This window comes from Kwoniella europaea, chromosome 2 (genome assembly GCF_036810445.1).
Source record: "Kwoniella europaea PYCC6329 chromosome 2, complete sequence".
In the NCBI taxonomy this organism is placed as follows: domain Eukaryota; kingdom Fungi; phylum Basidiomycota; class Tremellomycetes; order Tremellales; family Cryptococcaceae; genus Kwoniella; species Kwoniella europaea.
Genome location: NC_089488.1, coordinates 2935493 through 2962924, shown reverse-complemented (window position 1 = coordinate 2962924; position 27432 = coordinate 2935493). Strand labels below are relative to the sequence as shown.

At 45.3% G+C, this 27432-nt stretch overlaps 10 protein-coding genes across 10 annotated transcripts; 5 read left to right on the top strand and 5 right to left on the bottom strand.

Moving 5' to 3' along the window:
- Nucleotides 1–275: 275 nt before the first annotated feature.
- Nucleotides 276–2954, bottom strand: V865_007461 (uncharacterized protein; the record flags this gene model as incomplete). The annotated part of the gene is made up of 3 exons (XM_066231208.1): nucleotides 276–2456; nucleotides 2513–2713; nucleotides 2778–2954. 3 exons carry the CDS (start codon nucleotides 2952–2954, stop codon nucleotides 276–278), a joined length of 2559 nt encoding a protein of 852 aa, XP_066087305.1.
- Nucleotides 2955–3945: 991 nt separating this feature from the next.
- On the bottom strand, nucleotides 3946–6832 carry V865_007460 (uncharacterized protein; the record flags this gene model as incomplete). Its single annotated transcript, XM_066231207.1, has 16 exons — nucleotides 3946–4051; nucleotides 4119–4303; nucleotides 4360–4427; nucleotides 4479–4542; nucleotides 4585–4632; nucleotides 4697–4759; nucleotides 4823–4893; nucleotides 4950–5057; nucleotides 5114–5352; nucleotides 5406–5446; nucleotides 5510–5623; nucleotides 5680–5768; nucleotides 5819–6029; nucleotides 6089–6464; nucleotides 6515–6633; nucleotides 6692–6832. 16 exons carry the CDS (start codon nucleotides 6830–6832, stop codon nucleotides 3946–3948), a joined length of 2043 nt encoding a protein of 680 aa, XP_066087304.1.
- Nucleotides 6833–7546: 714 nt separating this feature from the next.
- V865_007459 (uncharacterized protein) lies at nucleotides 7547–8587 on the top strand (the record flags this gene model as incomplete). Its single annotated transcript, XM_066231206.1, has 5 exons — nucleotides 7547–7696; nucleotides 7757–7888; nucleotides 7970–8128; nucleotides 8184–8394; nucleotides 8460–8587. The coding sequence occupies 5 exons, from the start codon at nucleotides 7547–7549 to the stop codon at nucleotides 8585–8587; spliced, it is 780 nt and encodes a 259-aa protein (XP_066087303.1).
- A 344-nt stretch (nucleotides 8588–8931) lies between these two features.
- On the bottom strand, nucleotides 8932–10603 carry V865_007458 (uncharacterized protein; the record flags this gene model as incomplete). The annotated part of the gene is made up of 3 exons (XM_066231205.1): nucleotides 8932–9921; nucleotides 9980–10518; nucleotides 10573–10603. The coding sequence occupies 3 exons, from the start codon at nucleotides 10601–10603 to the stop codon at nucleotides 8932–8934; spliced, it is 1560 nt and encodes a 519-aa protein (XP_066087302.1).
- Nucleotides 10604–13221: 2618 nt separating this feature from the next.
- On the bottom strand, nucleotides 13222–14463 carry V865_007457 (uncharacterized protein; the record flags this gene model as incomplete). The annotated part of the gene is made up of 7 exons (XM_066231204.1): nucleotides 13222–13235; nucleotides 13308–13576; nucleotides 13637–13704; nucleotides 13796–13889; nucleotides 13953–14073; nucleotides 14133–14266; nucleotides 14324–14463. 7 exons carry the CDS (start codon nucleotides 14461–14463, stop codon nucleotides 13222–13224), a joined length of 840 nt encoding a protein of 279 aa, XP_066087301.1.
- A 919-nt stretch (nucleotides 14464–15382) lies between these two features.
- On the top strand, nucleotides 15383–16337 carry V865_007456 (thymidylate kinase; the record flags this gene model as incomplete). The annotated part of the gene is made up of 4 exons (XM_066231203.1): nucleotides 15383–15524; nucleotides 15641–15749; nucleotides 15856–15943; nucleotides 16017–16337. The coding sequence occupies 4 exons, from the start codon at nucleotides 15383–15385 to the stop codon at nucleotides 16335–16337; spliced, it is 660 nt and encodes a 219-aa protein (XP_066087300.1).
- A 345-nt stretch (nucleotides 16338–16682) lies between these two features.
- V865_007455 (uncharacterized protein) lies at nucleotides 16683–17731 on the top strand (the record flags this gene model as incomplete). The annotated part of the gene is made up of 6 exons (XM_066231202.1): nucleotides 16683–16784; nucleotides 16853–16929; nucleotides 16993–17140; nucleotides 17256–17466; nucleotides 17534–17590; nucleotides 17649–17731. The coding sequence occupies 6 exons, from the start codon at nucleotides 16683–16685 to the stop codon at nucleotides 17729–17731; spliced, it is 678 nt and encodes a 225-aa protein (XP_066087299.1).
- A 1909-nt stretch (nucleotides 17732–19640) lies between these two features.
- On the top strand, nucleotides 19641–21905 carry V865_007454 (uncharacterized protein; the record flags this gene model as incomplete). Its single annotated transcript, XM_066231201.1, has 14 exons — nucleotides 19641–19910; nucleotides 20045–20191; nucleotides 20297–20689; nucleotides 20751–20792; nucleotides 20850–20924; nucleotides 20993–21046; nucleotides 21102–21161; nucleotides 21221–21265; nucleotides 21322–21378; nucleotides 21437–21487; nucleotides 21551–21589; nucleotides 21646–21681; nucleotides 21765–21843; nucleotides 21901–21905. 14 exons carry the CDS (start codon nucleotides 19641–19643, stop codon nucleotides 21903–21905), a joined length of 1353 nt encoding a protein of 450 aa, XP_066087298.1.
- A 685-nt stretch (nucleotides 21906–22590) lies between these two features.
- Nucleotides 22591–23391, top strand: V865_007453 (uncharacterized protein; the record flags this gene model as incomplete). The annotated part of the gene is made up of 3 exons (XM_066231200.1): nucleotides 22591–22782; nucleotides 22850–23002; nucleotides 23134–23391. The coding sequence occupies 3 exons, from the start codon at nucleotides 22591–22593 to the stop codon at nucleotides 23389–23391; spliced, it is 603 nt and encodes a 200-aa protein (XP_066087297.1).
- A 2115-nt stretch (nucleotides 23392–25506) lies between these two features.
- Nucleotides 25507–27289, bottom strand: V865_007452 (uncharacterized protein; the record flags this gene model as incomplete). Its single annotated transcript, XM_066231199.1, has 2 exons — nucleotides 25507–26835; nucleotides 26918–27289. 2 exons carry the CDS (start codon nucleotides 27287–27289, stop codon nucleotides 25507–25509), a joined length of 1701 nt encoding a protein of 566 aa, XP_066087296.1.
- Nucleotides 27290–27432: the final 143 nt, after the last annotated feature.

Below are 27432 nucleotides of genomic sequence, written 5' to 3'. Positions count from 1 at the left end.
GACCTCGTATCAAGAGGGGTTCCGTGAAGAAGAAAGGTAGAAGATAGATGGAAAGAACGGTTAAATTATCCCGAAAAGACGTATAAGGAGACTGACTACTTTGAATAATATCATTATGAAGAAAATATCTATAGATTATGATTGTCCGTGCCAGCACAGAAGAAGAGAAATCAAGTACTACAAACACAAGCTTTACCCCTCTTGTGTACATATTCCCGCATCCACTTATCTTACGATGTTATACAGGCAGAGAGCTCTAGGGCACTACATACAATTTATGAGGAGCTCGATCCGACAAAGTAGTTGTAGTTGTATGTTTGAGGGGTAGTCGTGTAGGTGAAAGCAGAACCAGCGTTGTAAGAAGCGACGGTCGATCCTGATCTGGAGATGGAACCGGAGATTGAACCAGCTGACATGGCCAATTTGAGTTTGTTCAAACCGGCTGATACCTGGAATGTCTGGGTGTTTGAACCAGAAGTCAAAGTGACTGTAGAGTCGGCAGTAGCGAGGACGACAGCCCAAAGGTAATCCTCAGTGTAGTTCCATCCAGTTGGTTTACCGGTACTGTCAGACGAGGCAGTAGCGTCGTGAGGGTGAGGTCTGGCCCACATGACTATTTCATCCTCGGTGATCGAGGGGTACGAACCAGTCTTGAAGGCAGTGGCATAGTAAGTAGTCAAAGAGTTCAAGGCAGTGTGAGTGAAACCGTTGGTCCATACCTCAGAGCCGGAAGGAAGAGCACCTTCGATTGGACCAATGTATGATGATTCTCCGTAATCGTTCCAGGTGAGGATCTCAACCGACTTAACTTGGTCTCGCATGGCGATCAAATCCTCCCATCGGGTAGCGTAAAGCCATTCGTCAGACTTGTACAACCAGTTCTTGTTCCAAGTAGCAGGTGAGAAGTGGGTGAAGAAGAATGGTGATACGGCAGCCCAGTATTCTTTGTCGCCTAAAGCAGAGATATATTTCTTGTCGGAGGAAGTATCGAGGTCATCGGAACCCATTGGCCAACCAGAGTTCCAGTTCAATTCACCGTCCATCCATGAGTTGGATGAGAAGGTAGATGGGTCGGAGAAGATACTGGGGACGAAGAAGATGGATACGCCAGCGTTCTCAAGAGCGCCGACGAAGTCGTTTTGCCACGAGATACCACAGTCTGAGCCAGCGAAAGTAGATACCAAGACTTTACCGTCGTGTTTAGCTTGAGCAGAAAGACCAGAGAACTTCTTGACGAGGTTGACTAGGTTGCTGGCGTCGCTTGAACTACTGCATGATAGAACAGTCATATCGAGAGAGAGGAAAAGCTTGAATCCGGAAGAACCAGCGGCAGAGTAGGCGTCACTGATTCGGTCGACTTGCCATGAATCAGATCCCATGTTCAAAGCGAAACCATCGATACCGGCAGCTTGAGCTTGGGAGATATCGCTGGCCCAGTTGGATTGGGTGTATGGGTACGTGTTACCGACCATGTGGTGAGCCCAAACGTAGTGAGACTCTGATGAAGCAGCCGCTGTCTGAGTGGTGGTTGAGACGGTGGTAGCGGCGGTCTGAGTGGTGCCACTAGCTACAGTAGTAGCAGCTTTGGTCGTAGCAGCAGTGGTGTTAGCAGTGGTGGTGGTGACAGCGGTGGCAGTGGCGGCGGTAGTGTTAGCAGCAGTGGTGGTGACAGCGGTGGCAGTGGCGGCGGTGGTAGTAGTTCCGGTCTTGGTACCAGTGGCGATGAGGACACCTGAAGGTACTGAAGAAGAGGTCGTGCAGTCGGTACTATTTCCAGCAGCTGATACCAATTCGAAGAGTTCCAGGGCATATCCACCTCCACAAGCCTCTGTGGCATTGCCATCGCAAACAACGTTACAAGCATAGTCCTCGTGATACTGAACGTTCTCGGGTAAAGTATTGGCGCAGTAGCATTCGTCACCGTATTCGGCACCGGCGTACTTGAATCCAGCATCTTCACAGTAAGAGAGACAGCTGTCAATGGTCATTCCAGTGAAACCGACTTTGCTGGAACCCGTAAGAAGTCGATCATCGCTGTCTACGGCACAACCGAGAGAGTACCACTCGGACGCATCGGAAGCATCGGTGTAGACTGGGTAAGAGGCAGTAGTGGTGGCAGAAGGGGTGGTGGCAACAGCATCGGTAGCATTGGCGGTGACAGAAGCGGTGGGGACAGCATCGGTGGAGTTGGCAGTGGCAGTTACAATTCCAACTGAGGTGGTACCGTTCTCCACGACAGTCGTAGTTACTTCAGTAGCGGTAGGAAGGGTGGCCGTCACCGAAGCGGTGGTGACGACACCACTACATGAGGCGAGCTCACTCGAGTTATACTGGTAAAGAGACAAGTACCAAGCGGCACCACATCCTTCACTGGTATCACCTTCACAGGGCACGTTACAGGTCGTATCGTCTGCTCGACCACCGCCGGTCCCGACGAATTCGTTACCACAGTAGCACTACAAGTTGATCGTATAAGCCAAAATCTTGTTGAATCAAGTTGGGTACGACTCACCTCGTCACCGAATTCAGTAGCGGCGAAAGTGTATCCCAGCTTAGTACACTGAGTCACACATAGAAGGGGTGTGAGAGATGATGAGGAAAAAGCGAAACCTTGCAACAATCTCTCTTCCCATGATTCACTAACACAACCAAAGTACGACCATCCAGCTGGGAGAGTGGTGTCTCTCTTCTCGGGAAGTGGGGGTGGTTTAGACTAAGTAGGATATATTAGCGCGACGATTTGGCCAAAATAGATAGCACATAGAAATTGAACTCACCAATCCATGTTTTGTGCCGTAATACCTGGCCATGAGAGAATGTAAAGATCTCTTGGAAGCAGACAATACGCTGGCGACATGAGGGTTGGCATGTCTTCCAGGCTTTAATAATGGTTTAGCATCAACAGCTCCGGCAATAGCCAAGAGTGCCACGGCAGAAGCGACGACCGGCGCCATCTTGAAGATAGATTTCTAGTAGAGTAGGTAGTAGTCTTGAAGGGATGAATCGAAGTTCTTGAAGACGATTGATTGATTGAATTGACTCGCTCGCGAGGTGAAGTAGGAGGGTGTAAGTAGTCTATACTTTGTTGAAACGAAGGTAATTGCCGTCGAGGCTAATCGAGAGCTCCTGGCTCGAAAGTCGGATTAGAGATTCTGTTGGAGGAGAAGGAGAAGGGAGAAGGAGATTTTTCGAAATCGTTGATGAAGGAAGTACACGAACAAGTAAAGAGAAAAGAAAGGAAAAGAACATCGTACCAATCTTCATCACGGACTATCTATCTATATCATCTTTACTCATCCATTAGCTCGTTCTCTCGGATTGATTTTTTTCCCTCTATATGACGCGCCCGCCACCGTAAAATCAATCCATCGCGTCTCTTCAGTAGGTTTCTACGATAGGGTTCAAGTAACCAAAAGTTACCCGAAATCGGTAGATCGGCGCTCGCGTTACTTGGCATGATACATCAGCCTAAGCACGTAGGATGGGTCATATCAGAAGATGGCGTCACAACCTTTTGGCCAATCCAATCTTCCAATAGCTTGGAACATGAGAGACTTTCAACATGATTATGGAAGTTTCAGGGAAAACAGCAAATGGCTGAAATCTTTCTGTGACTGCGACGCGCCGTAAAGTCGCGCTTTTTCATCTTATCCATTACGCACATTGAACTTTCTGTTATCTTTTGGAAACTGCATATCGCGTCTAAGCAAACCGAGGAATGGAGTTGGGAATGTCTTGAGGGTATGAACTAGATTCCAAGACTTATGTCTATCAACGCGTTTCCTCATGTCACGCTGCCAGGCAGTTGCCGAGACATCCGCCGTCACACTCTTAATTCTGATTATACATTTGGTACATCGAATATGACTGAAACACGTCTCGGATTCGGACTAACTGACTAACTAGGTCTGCCGGAACGAACACAATCTGAAACGAATCCTTCACCTAGGAACTCCTTCCCAAAGCTTTCTCGATCTCTTTCTCGTACTTCTTACTGATATTGTTCCGAGCCAATTTCATCGCAGGCGTGAGCATACCATTCTCAGGTGACCTGTTTTGTTTCGAGTCAGTCACGAACATCTGGTAACAGGGATAATTAGAGTTATGAGGAACCTTACCATTCTTCTTCGGTTATAATCACATCCCTAATCAATTCGGCTCCCTTCAATCCACCTCTTTTGGCTTCGTCTCGCAATTCCCCGAGCAGGTAACTGACGATCGTCAGGTTCGAGGCCCATTCCTTTGGTCCGCCATCGTCCACTATCCCATTGGCTTTGAGACGGTTCCGAAGATTTCCTTCGTGCTGTGCGTGACTGATGAGTCGGAAATCTCGTTTCACATCTGACATGGTCGACTTACAGGATATACCAGCGCAACTGGTCGATCCGCATATGAAGGTGCGACTATACACAGCATCATCACTGAATCTACAACGAATGATCAGCCCATGCGGCACCCTCTTAGGTATGTAGACATACTACAGTGCTTGTAGATGGACTCGACCTTCTCCAAAGCCAGGTACTCCCCATTTGAAAGTTTAACCTGTATCTGATGAGCTCCTTTTTAGTCCCGATTTTCACTCACGAGGTTCTTAACTCGATCAATTATACTAAGAGTGCCATCGATGTTCCACTAAGTGTATAAAGTATATGATGAGTATTATTTATCCAACGTATTCAATCTGTGGAATACTTACCTGACCTATGTCACCTGTTCTATACCAACCTTCTGACGTGAAGCTCTCTTTGTTGAGTTCATCCTGTTTGAAATATCTGATTGGATTAGCGATACCCATCTCAGACAACGCCTACCCTTTGAACACATTGGGCCCTCTTAGCATGATTTCCCCTTGAGGAGGTTTGTTCGATGAAAGGTAGCCGGCATCGGGATAATCTTGAAAAAGATGGTCAGCGTGAACACAGTGAGTTGTCTCGAGCACAGCCACTCACCATGTAACTTCACCTCACAAGATGGACCTATGACCCCTACACTGCCCATGGGAGAGAATTGTGGTGTGCAGATGGTTGCCATACCGCAAGTCTCAGTCAACCCGTAACCTAAGCGTACTACCAGGTCAATTCTTGCCTTGTCCAATCGATTGATCTTAACTCACCTTGGATGAGCTGTACCAAGACCGTAGACAAGAATTTCTGCGTATCCAAACTCAAAGCCCCACCTCCAGATATAGCCAACCTCAGTCTTCCTCCTGTCGCCGCTTTGACTTTCGCGAACAGGATTCTGTCGATGGCCGAGGAGAAAGGCCAGGGCAGGGTCTGTTTTCCCGATACCGCGAGATTGAATATCGTTCCAACCACTGACCCGGCATCATGTATCTTCTTGATCATGCCCTTACTGATTTGGAATGATCAGCTCGAGAAATGGACTAGAACGATTATTTGACCCACCGAATCATTTCGTAGATTGCAGGGACACCAGGAAGTAAGGTCTATAAAAGGGGGTTTGTCAATGCAGATCATACCAGTACGTATAGGAATATAGGGAGACTCACCGGCTTATAAGCGATGAAATCGCCATCGCAATTCCTGACATTATCGTTCAAAAGTGTTTTGACAGTTCCATAAGCAACTGGTATACCAAGAAAGTATAACGTGAATTCGAGGAACTGCTTGAGAGTCAGTACTTCGTACATCGACTGAAGTCCAAGGACAACCAGCTCACCTGCTCGAGGATATGAGTCAAGGGCAGATAAGCTAATAATAGATCTGAGCGAGTAAAGTTCTTTCCCCACAGCAAAACCGATCCAGCAACTTCGAGAAGTCGTCAGCGGTATCTGGGTCTGAGAAATGTGAGAACTCACTGGACGATACGATGTTCTTATGTGTCAACAATACACCTTTAGGTGTTCCTGTAGAGCCACTAGTATACATGATACAGAATAGATCATCTTCGGACGGCTTGTCGCCGAACTCAGTGACAGGCGAGTCGATTCCAGATTGCCTCAGTTCGGCGTAAGTAGTTATACGCCCACCTCTACTTTCCACCACTTTTCTAATCTTCTGTATTGTTTCCTGCAACACGATTGCACTGAGCACATGATAAGAGAAGCACATGGAATACAAGTACTAACCTGGTTGATCCTCTTCTCATCTCCATCGTATACGATCCACTTGACTCTCTCCGCTCTTTCTATCACTCCCCCTATCAATTCTACCTGGCCTTCACCACAGTAACAGAGCTCTACTTCCGGTTCATTCAAGCTAGTCAATAAGCCCTCTTCTCCCAAAGTCGTATAAGCCGTTGTAAGTACGTGACCTAATCTTGCGAATGTCTGTGACATCAGTTGCCAATTTAGAGATGTATCAGCATATATGGATACTCTGGGTCTAGAAGCGATAGGCTGAGAGAGATTGGTGAAGCCGATGTTGATCAGACCTGAAGCCAGCGCCGTCACAGTGAAATCCAGCTCGGTGTATGTAACGGGCTTGGGTGGTGACAAGGTGAAGCTATGGTAATGGTCAGTTCATTCGAGTCACGCCAGCAGAACAGTACTCACTATTTCCACGACTTCTTCTCATCTCCCGAACCATCCGATTTTGGCACTATCTTTGTCTCTTCGACGACATCTACTACATCCCTGTAATAACACCCTACTTTATCACCATATTTCTCAGCCTGTAGTGATAGTCTATCAGTCTGATATCAAGAGTCCCCAGAGCATGATGACACTCACAGAGTATGAGAAGAAATCCCCCACGACCGTCACTTCATCACCTGCTGGTCTCGTCACCAGTTCGTTTGGGGAGAGGTGAGATCGTCTGATCGATGGATCCATCGGAAGTGGTATCGAAGCTGATTTGGCTTTCCAGAACATTGCACCTCAAGCTATGGGTAACCGTTTTAAGCTGAGCGGCTAGATTTACTGAGAGTGTTGAGGACTACAAGCAAGCAAGAACAATGCAAGTAGATCTACGAAGATGTGTATCTTTCCAGCTGGTTGTATCGGGTACTGTTACGCTTGTGTCACCGTTGCGTGCCTGAATTCAGATCTCCCACCTCCACCCATGACATCGACCCAAAATATCCACCGTTCGTTATTGCGAGTTTGTTGTTGATCCTCCCTATGCCGTGCTCCTCGTGATACTTCGCTTATAAGAATCTCTGCACAGATCAGATAAAAGTCTCATGGGTATTCAGTCCTGCGGAAGCTCGGTCGAGAACACATGACATACATATAGGATAGTGAGGGACGAGCTGTGTGCTGAATTCCCCACTTCTACATGAGGGAGGAGGTATCCGCTTTGCGGCGGCAGCGATAGATGTATGAAGCCTTTTCCGTTGGGCCACTCAGCGTTATGCATCCAGCTCGCAAATTCCACAATATTCCACCCTGGCTGATAACAATGTACAATCAAGACAAATCGCCGCCATACAATCTCCATTCAAAGCAACTTAAGCGCTCGGCAACACGATAACGGTATTTTGCCGAGTTTTCCAATCGACTCAAACACAACTAGGTGGATTATCTTCCAGTTAAATCTCTTTCTTGCTCTTCTTCCCATCATCAAACGTATCTTTGTAAGACAGTATGCCGACCTACCTCAACACCTACAAACCACCCAAAGTGGACGTACCGCGTGACGTTCATCTTCGTACCCTACCAGAAGAGTACGATCTCAACTATTGTTTCGAAGTCAAGGAATTGCGCTCGGATCGAGTCGAACTTCGACCCTTCGTTGTATGTGCACCTTTAACAAGCCCAATATACATGTAATGACTCCTGACTAGAGAAGTATAGCCATCGTTGCATGCTCAACTGTTCTATGAGGAGGTATCGAAATGTTCGCCAGATTTTACAGCTTGGTTGATTGATTGGAATAGTGTAGAGGATGTTTTGGTATGGGCAGAAACGACTATTAGGTCTCAGCCTGTATGTCCCTCCCTTTTCTAGATAATAATATCTTCAATGTGATTGATGAATATTCTAATGATCTGATATATGGTGGTATAGAGCGCTCTAGCATATGCTATATACACGGCTCCACCAGGTAGGGATCAAGCTGTCGACCCTAAGGATTATGAGTTTGCAGGAATGATATCGATGATCAACTCAGACGTAGCTCATATGACCTCTGAGCCTGGCTGGATATGTATATTGGAGAAGTATCAGGTAAGTACATATAGCTACACATCTTTTTGTTTTGGCTGATCAATGTCATATACAGCGCACTCACGTCCTCACCCATGCTGCCGGATTGATCATCCACCGAATCCTAGATATACCCTCAGAAGGTGGATTGGGCTTGAGGAGGTGTCAGTGGTTTACCACTACGCTAAATGAAAAGAGTAAAGCCGCTGCATTGAGGTTGGGCTTTCAATTGGATGGCGTGCTAAGAGCCCATAGAGTACTACCCAAAGGTAAAAAAGGTGTTAGATGTAAGTGGATAAGCCAACAGTGGTAAACCAGTATTCGCTGATTTTATGTCAATTCACATGTGTAGCCGGTAGAAAAGGAGATTATCAAGAAGATCAAATGACTAGAGATTCATGGTTGGCTTGTATATCGTGGGATCAATGGGAAGATGGGGTCAGAGAACATGTCGATCAGCTCATGGCTAGAAGGAAATAGAAATTTAGAACAGTATGAGTATAGAATGCAGTACAATTTTACGGTTGCTCTGGCATCCGCCAGTAAGTTCTCCATTGCAGCTTTGAGGTATCTCGGGCACAGGTGTTGCATGGTAGATTTATTATAGGTTTGGCGACACGGCGCGGGTCTAGTGAGATTGTACAGACTATATATAGGTTGATCTAAAGACTACAAAAATAAATCCGAAAAAAATGTAATCGAAGGTCGAATAAGAGTGGTCGAAAGAGAAAGACATCCAAGACGAGGGTCGTACAAAAGAAGCAAGGTGAAAGAGGTCATCAAAGTAAGAAAGAGAAGAGATACGATAATCAGAGTGAATGCAATTAAGCAGACTCTTGATCGAAGATCGGTTTAGGACCTAAAACCCTTTCGTTCTCTTTTCGTTCTTCTTCCTTTTGATGTTTGTTTCTCTTCAATCTTTTAGCAATGGTAGCACCGGACCCTTTGACATTATCGATCAAAGTTTCTTTCTTCTCCATTTCGATCAATTTTGATGATTCTCCAACATTCTTACCCTTCAATAAAATGTAAGGGGAAGATTGTTTACCCAACAATCTTTCTAAAGTTGGATGAAGGACCGCTGAATCTCTTCGTTGGTCAATATCGACATAGAACGGTTCGGGCTTTACGATGTATTTTCTCAATAAAGCTCGAACTTCTCGCATTTTGGGATCTCTCATATTACCAAGTACCATTACTGGGTGATCTTCCCAATGGACTTTTGCAAGTTCTTCAATTTCCCTCTTGGCATGAGGAGATCGAGGATCAAAAGGCAAGAAACCCTCCAAAGAGTGAGGATCGGTCGTATCGATCGCAGGTAAAGTGTTGGCAGCTGTACCGACGATGAAAGACATCAAAGCGGCAAGTTCTTCCTCTTTAGTCATGGTGAAGTCGACAGGGGCGATGGCTGCAGCTTGAGCAGCAGCATGAGCAGTGAACCCAGCTTCAGCTCGCTTGGCGATCTTCTGTTGTACCTTTAAAGAGTGGTGCTTGGGAGCTTCGTATCGGTATCCAGGTTCGGTATCGACGACTGCATCGGATTCTGCTCGGGCCATAGCAGCATGTTTGATCATCCATTGACCTTGTCGGATGACTTTAGCATGTTCGACAGCCATGAGTGACTGTTGAAACCAGGAGATCATACAGAGAGAGCCGAAGAGGAGTAAAGACATCACAGCGATGACAATTGGTCGTTGCCATCTAGGCACTCGGATCATCTTGAGCTTGAAGTCGGTGAGGGAGACGGATTTGGTGGGGACATGAGTGAGGACGAAGGAGTCCTCGGAAAGGATGTAGGTGGGTTCGGATTCTCTCTGTATGTCAAATCATCAGCTAAGCTACTTAGAAATTGAACTCGGTTAGATGACTTACTCGGGTGTGAGGCAAGAGACCTTCGAAAGGTTCGAGTAATTGAGTTAAACCGTGAGATTTCGAGTCTTCATCGATCTTCCACATCGGAGTGATCGAACCTGATACAGGAGCACAGGGGAATCTGGCTCTGTATTTGTTCTTTCGGTGCTTCCTTTGATCCCTGGTAACATTCTCGAGATTGAAGTATGAAGGTGGCATACCCGTATGTGGGAGGGAAGGTCTTCGAGGGACAGCAGGGGGGGTAACCACTTCCTCGTCTGAACCGGATGAAGAGCCTGAGGTGGTTCTTCTGTCCATGGAGACGGATGAGAGGCTTCTCGTAGGTGAAAGAGGAGGGGTCTCGGGATCGGGAGAGAGACTGTCCGAGGTATCGATACTCTCATTGCTGAATGGGTCGATTTGCTCGAGAGCGGTCAAAGGGATAGTAGTAGAGAGGGGAGAAGGCCTGTAGGGAGCCTTGATCGGAGTGGTAAACCATTCGGGGGAAGAAGACATGGTTCGAGTAGGAGAAGTAGGAGGAGAGGGAGGGAAGGAGGGATCTACGAATGAAGAAATCAGTCAGATTGCAATAGTTCGTAGGGTAAGGGATATACTTACGACAATGGTAACTTCGTTGTCCGACATGGTGGTAAGAAACAGTCCTGCTGATATACTTGTATGTAAATCAAAGAAAGTGGATAAACTACCCTCTGGGTATGGTTGGTTGGTTTGACTGTTAAAGAGTGTGGGTTAGACTACGGACCAGCGTAGATCAAAGTTGAAAGAAAGAAAGTGGTGCTCGTGAGCGAAAGTGTTGGGAGTTGAAGAACTTGTGAGTAAGTGATTACTTGTCGAAAGTTTTGTTTGAGGAGGAAAAAAATAAAGGATAGAGGAAAAAATAGGAGTAGACTATATATCTATGTGTCGATTCCAGCTTGGTGACTAGTCTGTCCGCCATGTGCTGTGCAAGTCGAGCTCGTTTTCGTACATTCGTACAGTATTCCAACGAACTATTTTCAAGCTGGGTTTACGCCTTGGCGAGTCGACACATTCCTATCCCTGAACCTCTGTGGTGACTGACACAGGCGCTGAAAACAAGCTTGTTGGACCAAAGTAGGCAGTGTCATTGAACATTCCTAGTTGGATCTGTCACGAAAGCGGTAAAAGATCAATCGCTTCTTACCATGTGAGATCGAAATTCACCGAAGAAAACTCTACGAAAGGAGGAAACGCCTTTGCCAGCGAGCCATGTACCACATAAAGAAACGATACTTTACAGTACATTCCAACCGAATGTAGAAAAAAAAAATGAAGTATTCGAAAACCCCGGTCGATCAGACACACAGCTGGTTTGTCGGATCTTCAGGTTCAGGTTCAAGTGACTTACAGCTGCATATCCCAAGGAACTCTGCGCCTCTTACTCAGCGTCACCCTTTGCGGCATTCCGAATTGGAAGTTTGACTCATCCCAACCCTTGTCAGAGGCTTTTGAGGCTTTTCTCCCACAACAGCTAAAGTCCTGGACTATCAAGCCAGAAAAAAATAAGCTTCTTCGGTTTACCCTTTTTTGAGGCGTCCCAAACTTTTTCTTCAATTCCCAGCGGAAAAGAGGTATGGTACGGTGTGATACTGTACCTATTGTACCAGAGAGAAGTTTTTGATCAAGCCTATGACACAGTAGATAACGTTTTCTTACCATAGCGCCTCCATGGCTTTTCTCGTTGGAGGTTAACGTAAGAAACCGAAGACGCCCTGGTTGATTCGTGGAATGCGGTATGGGAATATAGCTTTCTCAGGGAAATTGAAATTAAGTTTCGGATTTTTTTGTTATTACCGAATCTGGTATAAATGATTACAAATCTGCTGGACCGTTCTTGCTCTACTGGTATCCACTTCATGGGTTGGTTCAGTACCCTTCTGGGACCTGAGATACCGGGCAGGTAGTCGCTACAGTTCCTGAAAACAAGCATGTCCACAGGTCCCATTCCAAGTACGGAGAGTACGCATTGGGGTATGTACCTTTTCTTACGAAACTTTAACTGAGATGGTACCTACTTGCGGATGCATTCCTTTCCAATGTGTTGGTTTGGTCTTCAGCTCTGGCCGATATCAATATGGACGACTACTATTCATATCGGTTTTGTTCTGCGGTGCCGAACGATATTTTATCCGCAACGTTTCGGCAGAAGGAGAAGCGAATATCATCATACTCGGGATGTCTCAACTAGCCCTTACGATTCGCTTCGTTCCATTCCTGGCCAGCCTAACTTGGTATGCTCCATGATTCTAGTTTAGTGATTGTAGCGGTGATTTTGAACTTGCTATTTTCGGACAAGAATACAAAAAATGTTTTGAATCTTCCGAATCGTCAAATTCCCATCTCTGGTATCTACCCTCGATGCCAAGAACGCACCTCTACCGCATGGCCTGGTGCGGTTAAAATCATACTCACACAATGCCGCCGTAGCAGTAGGTAGTACATACTGCAGATAATCGACAGCTCCTTCCTTCAGTATGTGTATTCAGGATTAATTTAGTCTACGGCATCAACGTTATGGTCTCTCATAATGTGATTCAGTGGAATCGTTGCGTGATGTAATCGGATCCTCCACATCTCAACCACTGACGCCAGTGGTGTATATATTTCGAAATCCAGTCTGGCCCAGCCATCCCCAGACCGACGGAAATGGGTAAATTCATGCTGGATGACTATGCAATTGACCTTGGTCTTGACGGACAACGGTCAATTCTTGTACAAAACAAGATCCGATGGATGAGTCTGTCCATCATATTGGGGTGGGATCAAATTATCCGGTGATTGAGCACAAGTCAGTAGAAGTTGAAGAATGGGAAATTTCTTCCGAGATTTACCTTTCACGAGATGGGTTCACCGATGTATAGGAGGGATTGGTTCATCGAAGACATCACATCACCCGGCTTGCAGGAGCTCCGAACGATGGGTAGAACACTCTGATGTCAATCATCCGGAATGAATCGAAAGATCTTTGCGTGCCAAAACTGAGATGTCCCACTCATTAATCAACAGAAACAGCATCAAACGATTCAATTCATATACACATTATAAGAAAGATATTCGATTCTATTTTTGTAGTTCGGAGATAAGCCTTGAATATATTCATAATTACATCCGCTCTCCGTTGTAGATCATACATGTCTTCGATCACTATAACTCTCATTTTGATGACTCTTCAAGTCGATGATTTGGATGTAACCTTATCTCGGTATATACCAATAATCTAAGTCTTAGATGGCATAACCTGTCCAACATGACAACGTCAATGGCTCATCGCCTACTCCCACAAGCCAGGTACAGTCTCAGGAAGACTCACGAGGCAAGACTTCACTAGGTTTACTAATCTTCCAACCTCTCTCGGCAGCCTGCTTCTCCCCCTGTCTACCAAATCCAAATCCACCAAATTTAGCTCCGGGAATAGTCTCCTTTTTGGTTTCAGGTAATAAAGGTGTGTCCGAAGAATTTGTAGTCGAACGAGTCAAGGGTGGTGCACCCGATTCAGAAGGAGCCGAGGAAGAGGAAGAAGAAGGTTTCTTTTCTGATATCATGTCCCATGCGGTGGCTGCCATTCTTGTTTGAGGAGTACTACAGCCCACCGTCAGTACACGTGGATCAGAGCAACGATCCGAGAGCAGATATACGTACAGCGAAGAAACATTCTCCCATGAAAAGATTAGTCGCTTCTTCTTGGCTCCTGCTCGAAGGAAGATACCCTGAATGGGAGATGAGTCAGCTTGGTCAAGCAGAAGGAGATGAGTGAGGTGGTAGAAGGCCGTTGCAATGAGTAGAGGGACACAAGCTCACAGCTAAGATGTTGAAGCACCCGACAATGAAAAGCAACCAGCTCGAGACTTGGGGGAAGAGTTCGCAGTAATGTGACAAGACTTGAGCGCCGATCCTACCACGAGCAGATGAATAATCAGTCAGATTACAATGGTCCGTTAAGATGATTGCTACGCACAAGGCTTGGAAAACACCTAGACAACCCAGTCCATGAGCGGGCCCAAGTATAGGTATCCATTCTTCGAATAGTCTTCTTGGTATACCCACTTCAGACATGGTGAGCAAGATACATTCGAAGACTACGTCAATGTACTTGATCAGTGGGATGAGCGGGACTGTCGTAATCAAGCTGACATACTGATGAAAATCCTATTTAAGATCGACCAGAATGGACCGCCTGTCTGATCAGGTACAGAGGAATATTCATAATATTCACAATCTTCTTCTGATTCTGCATTTGATGCGTTGGCAGCTTTGATCGCTTTGATGTCGCTGCATCGAATAGTTAGATCACCGCCCAAAGGTATAGGGAAGAAAGAAAGGACTCACTCTGCCATGGTAACTATATTTGCAGCTAAAACCAATAACAATGCGATGATACTCAACGACCTGAGAATATTGAGTCCGATGAAAACAGGACCGGAAGGTCGAGAAGGTAGGAATGGCTTGAGTGTCTTTTCCGATGACATGTTGGTATGCTAATGAAGGTCGAAGTATCGAATAATGAGAGGGATTAGTGAAGCCGTCCTGCGACTTCGTTATGTATGTCTTGAATGACTGTTAGTTGCAAGGAATGGCGGGAGGTTGAGATGGAAGGAGAAGACCAATGTAAGGTCCGTCAAGATTAGGTGAGTGAGCGTTGGCAACGAGGCTGCTGATGATCTTAGTATACTATGATATGTAAGTGGGGCAAGAAGAAGAAATGATTGATTGTGTTCAATCTCTCTTCTCTTCATAAATACTCTACGAGTGTCGCTCTCCTCTCACCCCCGTAAGTACATTCTTGATGGAGTGGCGAGCAAATGTATGATATACAATAAGCCTCTTCGACAGGAGATGGGGGGTTGGTGAAGCGACTATGTGTCGTGTTCAATAAGCATTTCTCGACGATGTATCCTATATCAAACAGTAGTTCTGATGGTTCCTGTAACATCTTACGCTAAGACCACATAATCCAGATAGTCAAAGTGAGCAATTGGTCAGACAGCGTGGATGGATTGGATTATGCAAAGGGGCACATGACGAATTCGAAGGAGTATCATATCAAGGAGTCGTCGTTTTGGATTAATGAGTCGCAAGAACAAAAAGGCAAAGTCACAGCCAAACAATACCGTGTTTTTGGATTGCCTCCACGCACTTGGGTTGATCGCCGTTCGGGATCATCCGGAATTGATATCATGTGGCACTCATGCACCAGAAGCAGAGAGTGGAGGTGGTCCTTCTCTCAGACGTGTTGGCGACGCGTATGGTATGTGGGTTGGACAGCGTTCAAGAGTCGAGCCCATCTGAACTCACAGCTCGTAGAGGAAGGGAGCCCTCTAGATCTGGAGAGCGAGAAGAGCGGCCGCTATCACCCACCTTGTCGAACGAAAAATAGCAGTATTGACAATGTCCGACCCATCTTCTTCCCGCCGAGGAGCATTCATCGTCTTCGAAGGACTTGACCGATGTGGTAAATCAACCCAGGTAGCTCGTCTGGTGGATCGGCTGGAAAGAGAAAGTCAGAAAGCTAGACTTCAGAAGTTTCCTGGTGAGCTAGATATCTTTTGGTGAATTGAGCTCAAAGGCTGTAGAGTTTTCACCGATATGACTTAGAGAACAAATATCGAGCGAATTCGGATACTAATTGAGTTTCTCTTTCGACAGATCGTACAACAGCAATAGGAAAGATGATAGATGCTTACCTACAGTCGAAAGCCGAGATGGACGATCATGCTATACATTTACTGTTCAGTGCCAACCGATGGGAATGTGCGTGAGTATCCTGAAAATGTTATACCTTGGCCGATACCCGATACAGGTCAACTCAAATCAACCAGACTGTCTAATGTAGCTATGCTGATTTTCTGACCTTTCTGTAGAGCCGCCATCAAACGAGACTTGGACCGCGGTATAACAGTGATAGCAGACCGATATGCATTTTCTGGAATCGCATTTTCAGCAGCCAAAGTGAGTCGATCAGCTGATATGGTCAGACCACCTAGACTTAGTAACTCTCAAGCTGACCAATGTAATATGATAGGGCCTTCCATTTGATTTCTGTTTGCAACCTGATAGAGCTCTTCCGTTACCCGATCTCACTCTTTACATGTCGTTACCCCAAGAAGAAGCTACACAGCGATCCCAATTCGGCGAAGAACGATACGAGACTGTTACCATGCAGCAGGCTACAAGGAAGCAGTTTCGCTTGGTAGCAGAAGAAGTGAAGAAGATACATGGCGGGAAAAAGTGGATGGAGGTCGATGCTAGAGGTACAATCGAAGAGGTCGAAGAGAGGTTAAAGGGTTTGATAGGTGATCTGACGGATGGTGTGAATGGGAGGGTTGGTGAACTTTGGGTGTAGGATGGTATATTCGTATGCATGGGCTTTTCATCGGTCTGCTATGGGTCCAATAACCCATTCTACCTGGCTCCGGCTGAAGCATCCTATTCCGACATTGGGCCATAGGATATGAATGCATCTATAAAAGTATATACTCGAGTACTCGTATAATCTGATCCCGTCACGTACTACACCTGCACCACTCTGTTGTTGTTGACATTTCCCGCTTACGGGATACGTCACATGTCAAAACATTCCTTCAAACACCTAGATCAACCTACCTTGACCTGTTGCAGACACTCTCTCCCGTACAAGAGCAAGTAAGAACAGGTTAAACGACCATAATCTCCCATATATCACAGCACGATGGCATCTCCAAGAAAGACTCGTTCTCAGGGTCCAGCAGAGGCTATAGATCTTGATCATCCACCTAAACAAGGCAAGAACCATCTCGACGTCGAAGAAGAGGTGAGTCGGTCTCTGGATTATCAATCTACAGCCAAATCTCTGACTTCGTCTTTTACTATGGAACATAGCTCGCATTCTACTCCTCCTATCATTCCAACAAGGTCAATCAGATCATTCATTTCATGTGCATTCCATTGATTTTATGGTATGTCCCCCATATATTGAATCACATTGATATAGAGAGAGAGCTGATACAATCCTTTGATAGGTCATGGCTCCTTATTGCTTCGCACTTACCCATACCGGGCACTTCAGCTACGATACTACGAGATGGACTCGCTTACCAACCTAGCTTAGCTATGGGATGGATAGTAGCTTATTTGACTTATTATGTGTTGCTTGAGCCAGTCGGAGGGGTAAGTCGAATCTCTTTCACACAGTATCGCGCCTCCTTGTCGTTGCCCCTCATGGCTTCATTATCCTTAGGACGACTAGTAAGAAGCATCGTACTGACGATATCTTTCTTACCAGCTCACATACCTTCCCATCGGTACACTCCTCTACCTCACCTCGACCTACCTGGCAGTATCTCCCCCATCCTGGCTGCCTTTCACCGATCCGTTCAAACCTTCCGCTCAACCTTTCGCGTGGGCAGTATTCTTCGCTTCGTGGATTGCTCAGTTTATAGGTCACGGGGTGTTTGAACATCGAGCTCCAGCTTTAGTTGATAATCTCGTACAAGGTGAGCTTAATCTGCTCATGACTACAGCAAACCGTAACGACATCGCTAACACCGTTGGTCATCCTAGCTCTGGTCCTAGCACCATTCTTTGTTCATTTGGAAGCTCTATTCGCTTTCTTCAACTGTAAGTGCCAACATGTTGCTTCTCGCTTAACTTATGAAGCGAGCTGATGATACCGCAGACAAACCAGATCTGCACAAGAAAATCAAGAATAAGGCTGGGATTAGGATAAGAGATATGAACAGAGCCGCTAAGCTCAAGTAGGTGTTGTGAATATGGAATAAGGTGGAGCATTCAGGAGGGAAGAAGAGGAGACTTTTGTTTTCCCTCAAGGAGTTCCGTATCGATCCAGTGACAGAACGAGTATGTACGGAGTGATGTTTTATAATTTTGTAATTGATCATGTACGAGTGTGTATATATCTATAGATGCAGACTGAGCGATTTGGAAGATGGGGATGAGAGTAGGGTAAAAAGTGCATGGTCTACACACAAACACGATCATACAATCTATTTTATTGATCTATTGACATCGAATACGAACCTATGTGATTGATCAAACTATCATATCAGCTTTAACATTTCTTCCCAATACGGCGAGTCAGTAGGAAATGAAAAGGTTGGAATGCTAGAAAATCCCTCAGTGTAACTATGAACTAAGATCCCTCATCGTCCGAACGACCACCTCAAATCAGACTGAGTCCTCAAGACGAGGATTATTCAATTGACCTGAAAGGTCTGAATTACTAGAAGTAATTCCGGGCGTGGGTGCATAAGGATGGAATATTGTCTTCTTTGGGATTCTCCGGAGTGAATGGATGATTTGAGGTGAAAGAAAGATGAAAGTATGATTATGAAAGCGGAAAGAGATGGATAACTCACCTATTTCTACCTATCCGGATTATGCTTCTACGTTGTCAAGTAAGACGCAGAGAAGTGAAGAGAAGAAAGAAAGAACGAAGAAAGCAAGAAAAGTTGAACTTCATACCAGAACGCAAGGATCATTCTATAGGACACGTTGGGATAAAATGACATAAATAGGTTGAAAAGAAAATCAAACGAACCGTGCTTTAGCTATTCTCCCTCCACATTCGAGGTTCACCGCAAGACTGTAAGCTAGCTGACGCTGAAGCCATCTTACTGCATCTATACCTCTCTACCTAACTCTTGTTTGTCCTGTGATTGTTCAAGAGAGATAATAGAGAGCCAGTGAGTACTAAAGCGAGATATGCTGACAGACATAAGTACTGCATCACCTTCAACTTGCTCTCTCGCGTTGATCTATCGCAACCGACCAAGCTTTGGCCATGTCTAAATTGTTGACGATATCCCCCATTCATGAAAGATAATCAACCTTTGCTGAAGACTTATCAAGTAAGAGCTGCATACACCAATAGTAACGACCACTCATTCTTAATGGTACTGGATATTGGAAATCGATCGCCGTATCAGAAGATCGTCACAGAATATCAGATTACATCATTACCATCAAAAATGCACTCAATATCTTTGATGTAAGCGAAGCGAGACATCCTTTCGATCAAAAGCATTGATATGAAGCGAACAGTGAAATTCGTTCACGTTTCACCAATGACTTTCATAGTATATCTGAACGTGCCTGATACCAATTGTCCTTTAGCACTAATGTTCTCGACCTTTTCGTCTCTGTTAAATCATACTTTACCATCAAAAGCTGACTGGACTTCTGGTCAATGGTTCTTGCATCGCTCTCTTCGACTGGTTGACTATCCTCTGCTCTCACCCCTTCCTTGAAATGCCAAGATCAAGTCAGTCAACATCTTGGACATTAGCAAGACCTTCGAGGGGTCCTTTAGCATACAGAATAACAAAATCTGGGGTAATCCAGTCAACTGCCAAGGTGAATTAACATGGTAAGCGAGATGCTCAGCGTTGGACATCGTACGAAAGGCTGTGCTGACCACCGTCTTGGTCCTCTCCGGATGTCATTGTCTGCATTCTATAGGTGGGTATGGAAGGTAAATAAACCCCTCCATTCTCGCGTTTGATTTTGATTTTTCTTCTTTTCTTTTTCTTTCTTTCTTTCAATAAGAACTTCTTTTAAATCCTCCTCATAGCACACCTTCCTCTGATTATATATATCTAGTATATATAACGTATCTCTCATCCATTCCTTTCAATTGACTTGACTTAAAATGTATACTAGTCTTGCTCATACTATCTTACCTCTATCCCTCTTAGGTACCACCCTCGCTGGTGTTATCCGAATAAGAGGTGAAGATGATCACGACTACGATCCTAAAACACACCATGACGACCACGACAAGGACGATCATCACAACAACTACAACGAGACTTCACCTCAATTCATCGGTTGTGTCAGTCGAACATTCTTCAACCTCGTCTCGAGTGATGACAACTTTGATGGTGACTTCACTGAACAACCGGACTTGAACACTTGTATTGTGAGTGGCTCATTCTCTAACTCCCTTCCAATCACAATTAAACCCCTCCCTCCACCTGTTTCATCTCGCATTCACTCTCTCTCAAGCTTCCATAGCACTACATGTATCCATACTGACTCACGTACCTTATGTAGGACCACTGTGTCGATGAGAAGTTCCGATACACTTATTGGGACGCCGACAGGAAGCAATGCTACTGCTCTCCCGCTCAACGACCCGACGCCGATCAAATCAGAGATAACGATTCTGAGACGGGTAGATGTAAGAACAGAGATGCCATCGTGAGTATGATCCTCACATATCTACATCCTCTCCCTTTCCAAACTGTCCTTCCACTTTACACACCCCTCGGAGGTGCATCAACTAATATCGTATCCCCAACATAGGTCTTCCTCAACAACGCCAACTTTATCTTCGGCGGCTGTTTCGACTCCGGTTCTAGCGATTACGGTGTCGCTCCCGTCGCTCGATTCAGCACTACCTCTGTTCGAGACTGTTTTGTCCTCTGTGACGAACCATGTCGAGACAAGTTCGTCGAGGTAGTTGCTATCACCCCCCGATTCGATCCGGCTCTTTACAGCTTCGCCTACGACTGTGAATGTTTCGATGTCTCTTACGACGACATTCCACCTTTGGTCAACCGAACCTGCGCTATTGATTCTGTCTTCGGCTATGCTAGAGTCGAACACAAAGAGGATGATGATCATCACAAGAAGGAAGCCAAGAGAGGTAAATATGATTATGATTCAGATTCAGATTATGATCACGGATACAAAGGGGTGAGTGTGTCATACTTCTCGAGCTGTTCTCCTCAAAGCTGACATGTATACTATTTTCTAGGATCACCGAGATGATGACAAAGATAAGGATCATGATTACAAGGTGAGGATGGTTTATCTTTTAAACGATCTCTGCTTGACTGACTTGCACTCCTTGTAGTACCACGATGACGACGACCAGGCCGATTACGACAAGGATGACAAGTACGATCCAGACTACCACAGAAACCACAAAGTGAGTTATCCATACTAATTTCGGCTTACTTGAATAAGGCTTGGCTGATATGGTATATGTAATCTTAGGGCGACTACAACAACGATGATTCCGACGACTACCAATATGGATACAAGGGCAAGGTAAGGTTCTGACCGGCTACTCTCTGTTCAGAGTTACTTGCTGATTATTTATTAGCACCACAAGGGCGATTACAGTGAAGAGGAGGAGGAAGACCCCGTTTATGATCACGGCAAGGTGAGTCCTTGATTCCAAATTGCTTATGCTGCTGCGACATGCTGACTCTCCCTGAGCAGGATTACGACCATGAAGACAACGATGAGGAGGGCGATTACGATTATGTGAGCGACTTTGCTTGTTAGTTCAGAAAAGGAGATGCTGACCTTTGTGTGTTTAGGACCACGGAAGGAAACACGATGACAATCAGGATGATGAGGATGAGGACCATAGCAAAGTAAGTCCTTATCTCTTGACTCGCCATGATCGAATATTGCTGACACGTACTGCTGTAGGATTATGATGACGCTGAGGAGGATCAGAACTCCGTTTACCATTCTGGTAAAGTGAGTATCAGATCCATCGATATCTTGATCTTGACCTTTGTGCTGATGTACCTACCTCCATAGGATCACGGCAACTATGGGGATGATAATAAGCATCACAAAGTGAGTTTCTTCAATGTTGGTAGACTCATAAGACTTGTGCTCATTCGCGTATGTAGGGTGACGACTATGCTGATGAAGATTACGATGACAAAGTGAGTATTCTCGACTTTCTGACATTCTGAATTCCTCGCTGGGTGCCTTCCGATTGTACCTGCTGATCCCTAATCTCACTTAGCATCACGATGACGATGAATACGATCACGGAAAGAAATACGATCACGATCACGACTACAACTACGGCTCTTATGGAAAGGGTGAGTCATATAACACCATCTGAAGCGGAAATTGAGCTGATTCCACTTTGTCTACAGCTTAATTGGCTTCGGGAAGGTTTGAGATGTATGTGTAGTCATGTTGGAGTTGTGAAGTCTTCAATCATGTTTATATCCCAAGTCTTCTGTAATTTAAGCATGCATCGTTGTCTATCGCAATTCACGAAATGGGATCAAGGTGCACTTCCTCTTCTGGTTCTGATAACTTACTGTGCAGAATGGAGGCAAGGTGGAGGCACAATTGAATATTCTTGAAGATCTTCTCGTTTGGCCATATAGAACGCTGTCTCTTGTACGTGTCATCACATATTCAGTATATTTACAATGAAACTGTCGTACATTGATGATATCAGCTCAGAAGCCCGATACAGAGGTGGGAAGAGGTCGAAGCTGAGGCTGATCAGGTCGGATTAGATCATAGCAGACACCAAACAAGGACACACGGTCGTGCAATGCTCCTTTGCGGACCACTCGAGTCGATGTGCGAGGCCTTAGAATATATGGTCGTTCCTGTTGATCTTTCGTTGAATACTGCTCATACTGTAGTGATCAGGTTACGATCCTTTCGATCTTCGGCCTTCCGATAGAATGGCCGAAATTGACTTGATAAACGTGTTTTGGTCTCTACATCTGAACACCTGAATCCTATATAGCTCAGTGCTAAGCTTTTCTCTTCTGAGAACTACTCTTGATCATCATTCTCAACCTTTCGATCAACCGCACCTCAACATGATTCCATCAATCACTCTTCCAACACTATTATTCGTCTTCCTCTCCTACCTCGGTTTGGGTATCTTCCACATCCAAGCTCAAGCTCTCGTACCAGTACCGGCAGGGTGTGTATCGGGTGTATACTTCCATGATCACATTATCAATGGAGGTGGTTCTCTGACTAGACAACCCGATAGAGCGAATTGCAAAGTGAGTAAGAACCGTCGGCTACTTTCCTCGGTCGTACATGAGCTGATACTTGTATGTTTTGTCGAAGGAACAATGCCATGTAACTGGATTCAAATATGCTTATTTCCGTAAGGAAAGTAGGAAATGTTTCTGTACGAGTAGTGATAGGAAGGCACCACCTTCGAACCAGCAGGTTGAGGGGATTGATACTGAAGGTAGATGTAAGGATAAACATGCTTCGGTGAGTTTGATAATCCACTTTATCGCGTACTATATCGATGAATACCAAATCCTCATCAAGGAAGGATCATGTCTAGAGATGTATGCTGAATGGGATGTTCATTTGACAATTCGATGAACTGCACACTGTAGATCGATTATATGGCCTCTGCATATCATTTCGACAGATGTTACGATACCGTCCCCGGCGCCACATCGCGAAAGAAAGAAGTTAATAATATCGAACAATGTTTGGATTACTGTCATGGACCAGGATCAGATTATGATAGTTGGGTGGTATCGCTCATTCCAAGTGGCAAGAAATACATGTGTAAATGTTTTGCATCAAATGCTTTAGGTAAAGAAGTCACGAATTGTGGTCCTAAAGATGCTTATAGGTACTACAAGTAGGATCTGAGATACCAATCAAGTCGGTGGTGAGATATGGTTCACTGTCTTATATTGATAGGACAATTATTTATGCAAATTCATGCCATGTCTTTGTGATCGCATTCTGGGTCGACCTGAACAGAAGAGAGTCGTATGTCAAGAGGAGGTGAAAAGGGGTACTATCAAGTGAGGAAGGTCATGTGCAGTGACTTAGACTGTCGGATCAGCGTTTGTGGAAAGGATGACGATCATTGTATATGTAGTGATTGGTGACGTGTTCATCAGCATTCCTCAATGACACAGCACACCCACCTGTCCAGCAAACGAGTATGGTGACCTCTTCATTGTGACTCAACCGCTTCGTGTTTTCAACAACATACTAACCAATCAATTGTACAACCGCACAGTAATGACGATTATATCCTTGGGGCTGTTGGTGTTCTTACCAACGATGCTGGCAATGGCACTCTTCAGTTCTCCGGAAAGATCATCTTCACCCCAATTCGCAGGATGCATCAACCCCTCGACATTCAGATCAATAGCTCATGCGGATTCTTACGGGCTTTTATCGAAGCAAGAGGACAATACAGCTTGTCTGGTGTGAATCGAGCCGCCTTCTCTTCTCTTTCTCTTTCGACCTGCCCTTAGACGAGTGGCGGTATGTTGGGCTGATGTCGATAATTCGTGATTAGGAATTATGCGGTAACAAACAATTCAGCTATTCGTATTTCCTTCCGCCCACTTCAGAATGTTATTGCACGAAGACCGAATCGATCGATCCTCATCGGATTGAAAGTGGCTGTGATAATCTAGGAGGATGTAATCCTTGTCAAGCTACTGTACGTTGAGGCAAACACTCCGCCCACTTCCCTTTTTGCCACCATGTTTTCTTATGCTCTTACGAAATCCTCGAACGCTGTAATCTATGGTGTCCGACCGATTCTGCCTCACCTTTACTTGGTTATCCATACACTGATCTCTCCTTACATGACCTCATCGGCAATATACTAATGTCCAACTCAATTTATCTGCAGGTAACATATCTCCATTCCCCCCTCGCATTCACCTCCTGCTACTCTCTTCTATTCGGTAAACCATTCCTGGACTTCCAAGCCGAGACACTCGACAGCTGTTTATCGATCTGTTCGACTGACATATACGATACAGAGGTCGTAGGTGTTCAATCTACCCAAGGAACGGAGGGAAAATGGAGCTGGAAGTGCGCTTGTTATTCCGGTAGAAATCAAGGTGCGTACAAAGAGAGATACAAGATGAATTGTGGGAAAGAGAGTATATGGAGGTTCGAAGTTCCTCGAGAGGAATTGAGGATTCAGTAGGTTACTGGTCTAGCCAGAGTCTTTTATGAGGTTGGTTGTATCGTTGTCTCACAAGTTATATACATATGTGTGTACTTGAACTATGATTGTGGTGTCGTTGAATTACTTATGCACGATTGTACCACATACTCTGCGAGCCTGAAGTATTATATACGAACAGTACTGAACTGAAAAAGCTTACTGCAAGTTTCACCTGCAATCTATTTACGGAGCACCCTGCCGATTCTTCATCAACCTTGAAATCATCATCGAACGAACCCCCGGAGCCATCGGTATACCCTCGGTATACGGCGTATATTTATTGCACACGTAAACGGGAGAAGGTGAAGATGAATGATAAAAAGAAGAAGAAAGAAGATGATCTGAGTTGAGAGCACCGTCTTCTACTCTGTGTAAGATGTTAGTACTCTCCAAACAAGGGGTGCCAGCGAAAATACTGATGATGATATGTTTAGGCGATTAGTATAATTTATGACGCAAATTGAGTCGATTAGTCGACGTACTTCTTCAAGTATAGCATCTATGTTGTCTATGCATTTGCCAAACCGAAATACTTTACAAGTTTTGATCAAATTTACAACATTATCCACACTAGTGTTACACTTTCCGAATCATTACCAAAAAAAAAACAATGTCCGTCCGTTGACTCGCAGTCTAATCAATTGATTACTCGCGGAAACCCGGCGAATCCTCGCTGAATCGCTGAGCGGGTAACAAGAAGATATTTTATGATTGATCTTCTCACCTTTTTGACCTGAAAATCGACATCTACCACTTTTCCTTTCCCGTAGATGAATCCTTATTCCAGCTCGTACCCCGCTTGACTAGGTCTAACCATAGCCTTCGTCGTATTATCTCTACATCTCTTCAAGAATTTGAACAGTGCACTTCCACCCGTACCTCTAATTTCAGTTATGTCCACCTCTTTCAGCTGCGCTTCCTCCTCGCCACTTAGAGGTTCTAAGCCCATCATCTTCCTTACTCTCTCGCTCGGCTGTCTCCTAGCTTGTTGAACGATGAACAACGAGACGATCCTCATATGTTTTTCCCTGAACCTCCTTAGCGATTCCAGAGCTCCATCATATGCAGCTGCAAGGGCCGGATGAGATGCGGCGTAGTGAACGACGAGGGGTCTGAGTGGCGTAGGGTGGGTGGATAAGTGTAAGAGGAACGATCGATGGGGAAGGGGCATGTATTGTAACATCCTCTGTACGAAGGTAGCTTCTCCTTTCGGTGCTGCACCATGTCCGTGTCCGTGGGCAGGTGGTGCTGATTGTTCAGATGGGTTGATAGGTGTAGAGTCGACCAGGATCTTGGACTGAGTGGGGTGTTCAACCGCATTCAGAGCTTCCAATTTCTCCTGTTCTGTAGGTGAATGATCGACAGTCAAGAAAATATCGATCGCGTGGATGAGCGAACTTTGACCGGCGGAAGGTCCAGAAAACAATTTGCCTTTTTTACCTTGAGTATCACTTGATTCAGCTACAGATGTCGTCGAAGTGGTATCGTCCAACCCTAGGTAATTCCATCCTGCTGAATTGGGTCCATCTCCATCACCACCCCTAAACCACGGTCTGATCAGGTGATAAAACTCCTCCGGGTCAACCTCCTTCATCAACGTCATGGTGATATCGCTGATTTTATCAATTTGATTCGCTAATTTCTTCAGATAGATCGTCAACCTTCTCAAAGCTTTCTCATCAGCCAAGAACAATTCATCTAAAGATTGTCTCATCAATCTCAACGCCTCTGCACCGGCTATCTCAGTCAGAGCTGAGATGAGATAGAATTGCTCTTCGCTCCTTGTTCCGGTGAATGTGGTGATGATCTCGCTGGGTAGGTTGACAGACGCACTAGGTGCGATAGATGGGTTGGAAGGAAGGAAGTTCCATAAAACGGTATCGGCATAAGTGAGGACAGGCGGTAGACCAAGGAGAGGTGAGACAGTGAGCAGAGGGACGGAGATACATGCTGGTATAGGGATGGGCTCCTTTGTCGACGGGACAGAGCTTGAGGTAGATGCAGGAGTGGTATGCACGTAGAAATGAGCGAGGAAGGTGAGAACGACATGCGCTCGTCGGAGATGTGGTAAAGAGACGAGCAGATCGGCAGTATCGACGACGGGCATCTACAATATTCATCGAAGACAGTTAGCATTGGTCATTATGCTATGATAATAGTTGTAGTGATGCAGGAGTAAGAGAACTTACCATCTGTATACCATTCCTCCACAGATTCTCTTGTTCCCTTTGACCACCTATGATCAAACCCGAACCAGGTTGACTACCTTTTGCAGCATCCAACGCTTCTTCCCAAACTTCGTATCTACCCGTCAACCTCTCGACATTCTTCGAACCGGGTAAGAAACCTGTCCTGACATCGACTTCGAAATCGGCCGAAGCTAACGAAGCGGTATTGGGAGCTTGACCGTGAGACTCGTGTGACGAGGTGGAAGGGACACCCGAGGGAAATGCCACGGTCGGTTGAGCGAAGGACGGCTGAAGCGATAAGAAATGGTTTGAAGGTAGTTGGTGGGTCATTGGGGAAGATGGGACGGGCGAAGGTGATCTTTTAGGTATCATGGTGAAGAGTGGCGACGTAGTATCAAACTACTTTTTTTTGGAGGGGATAGAATGTGAAAAGAAAGGAATAAATACTCCAGAACGAGGATGGTTGTATATACAGTAGGCTGGGAGTGGCCAGAGCGAGAGATCTGATGGTTGTT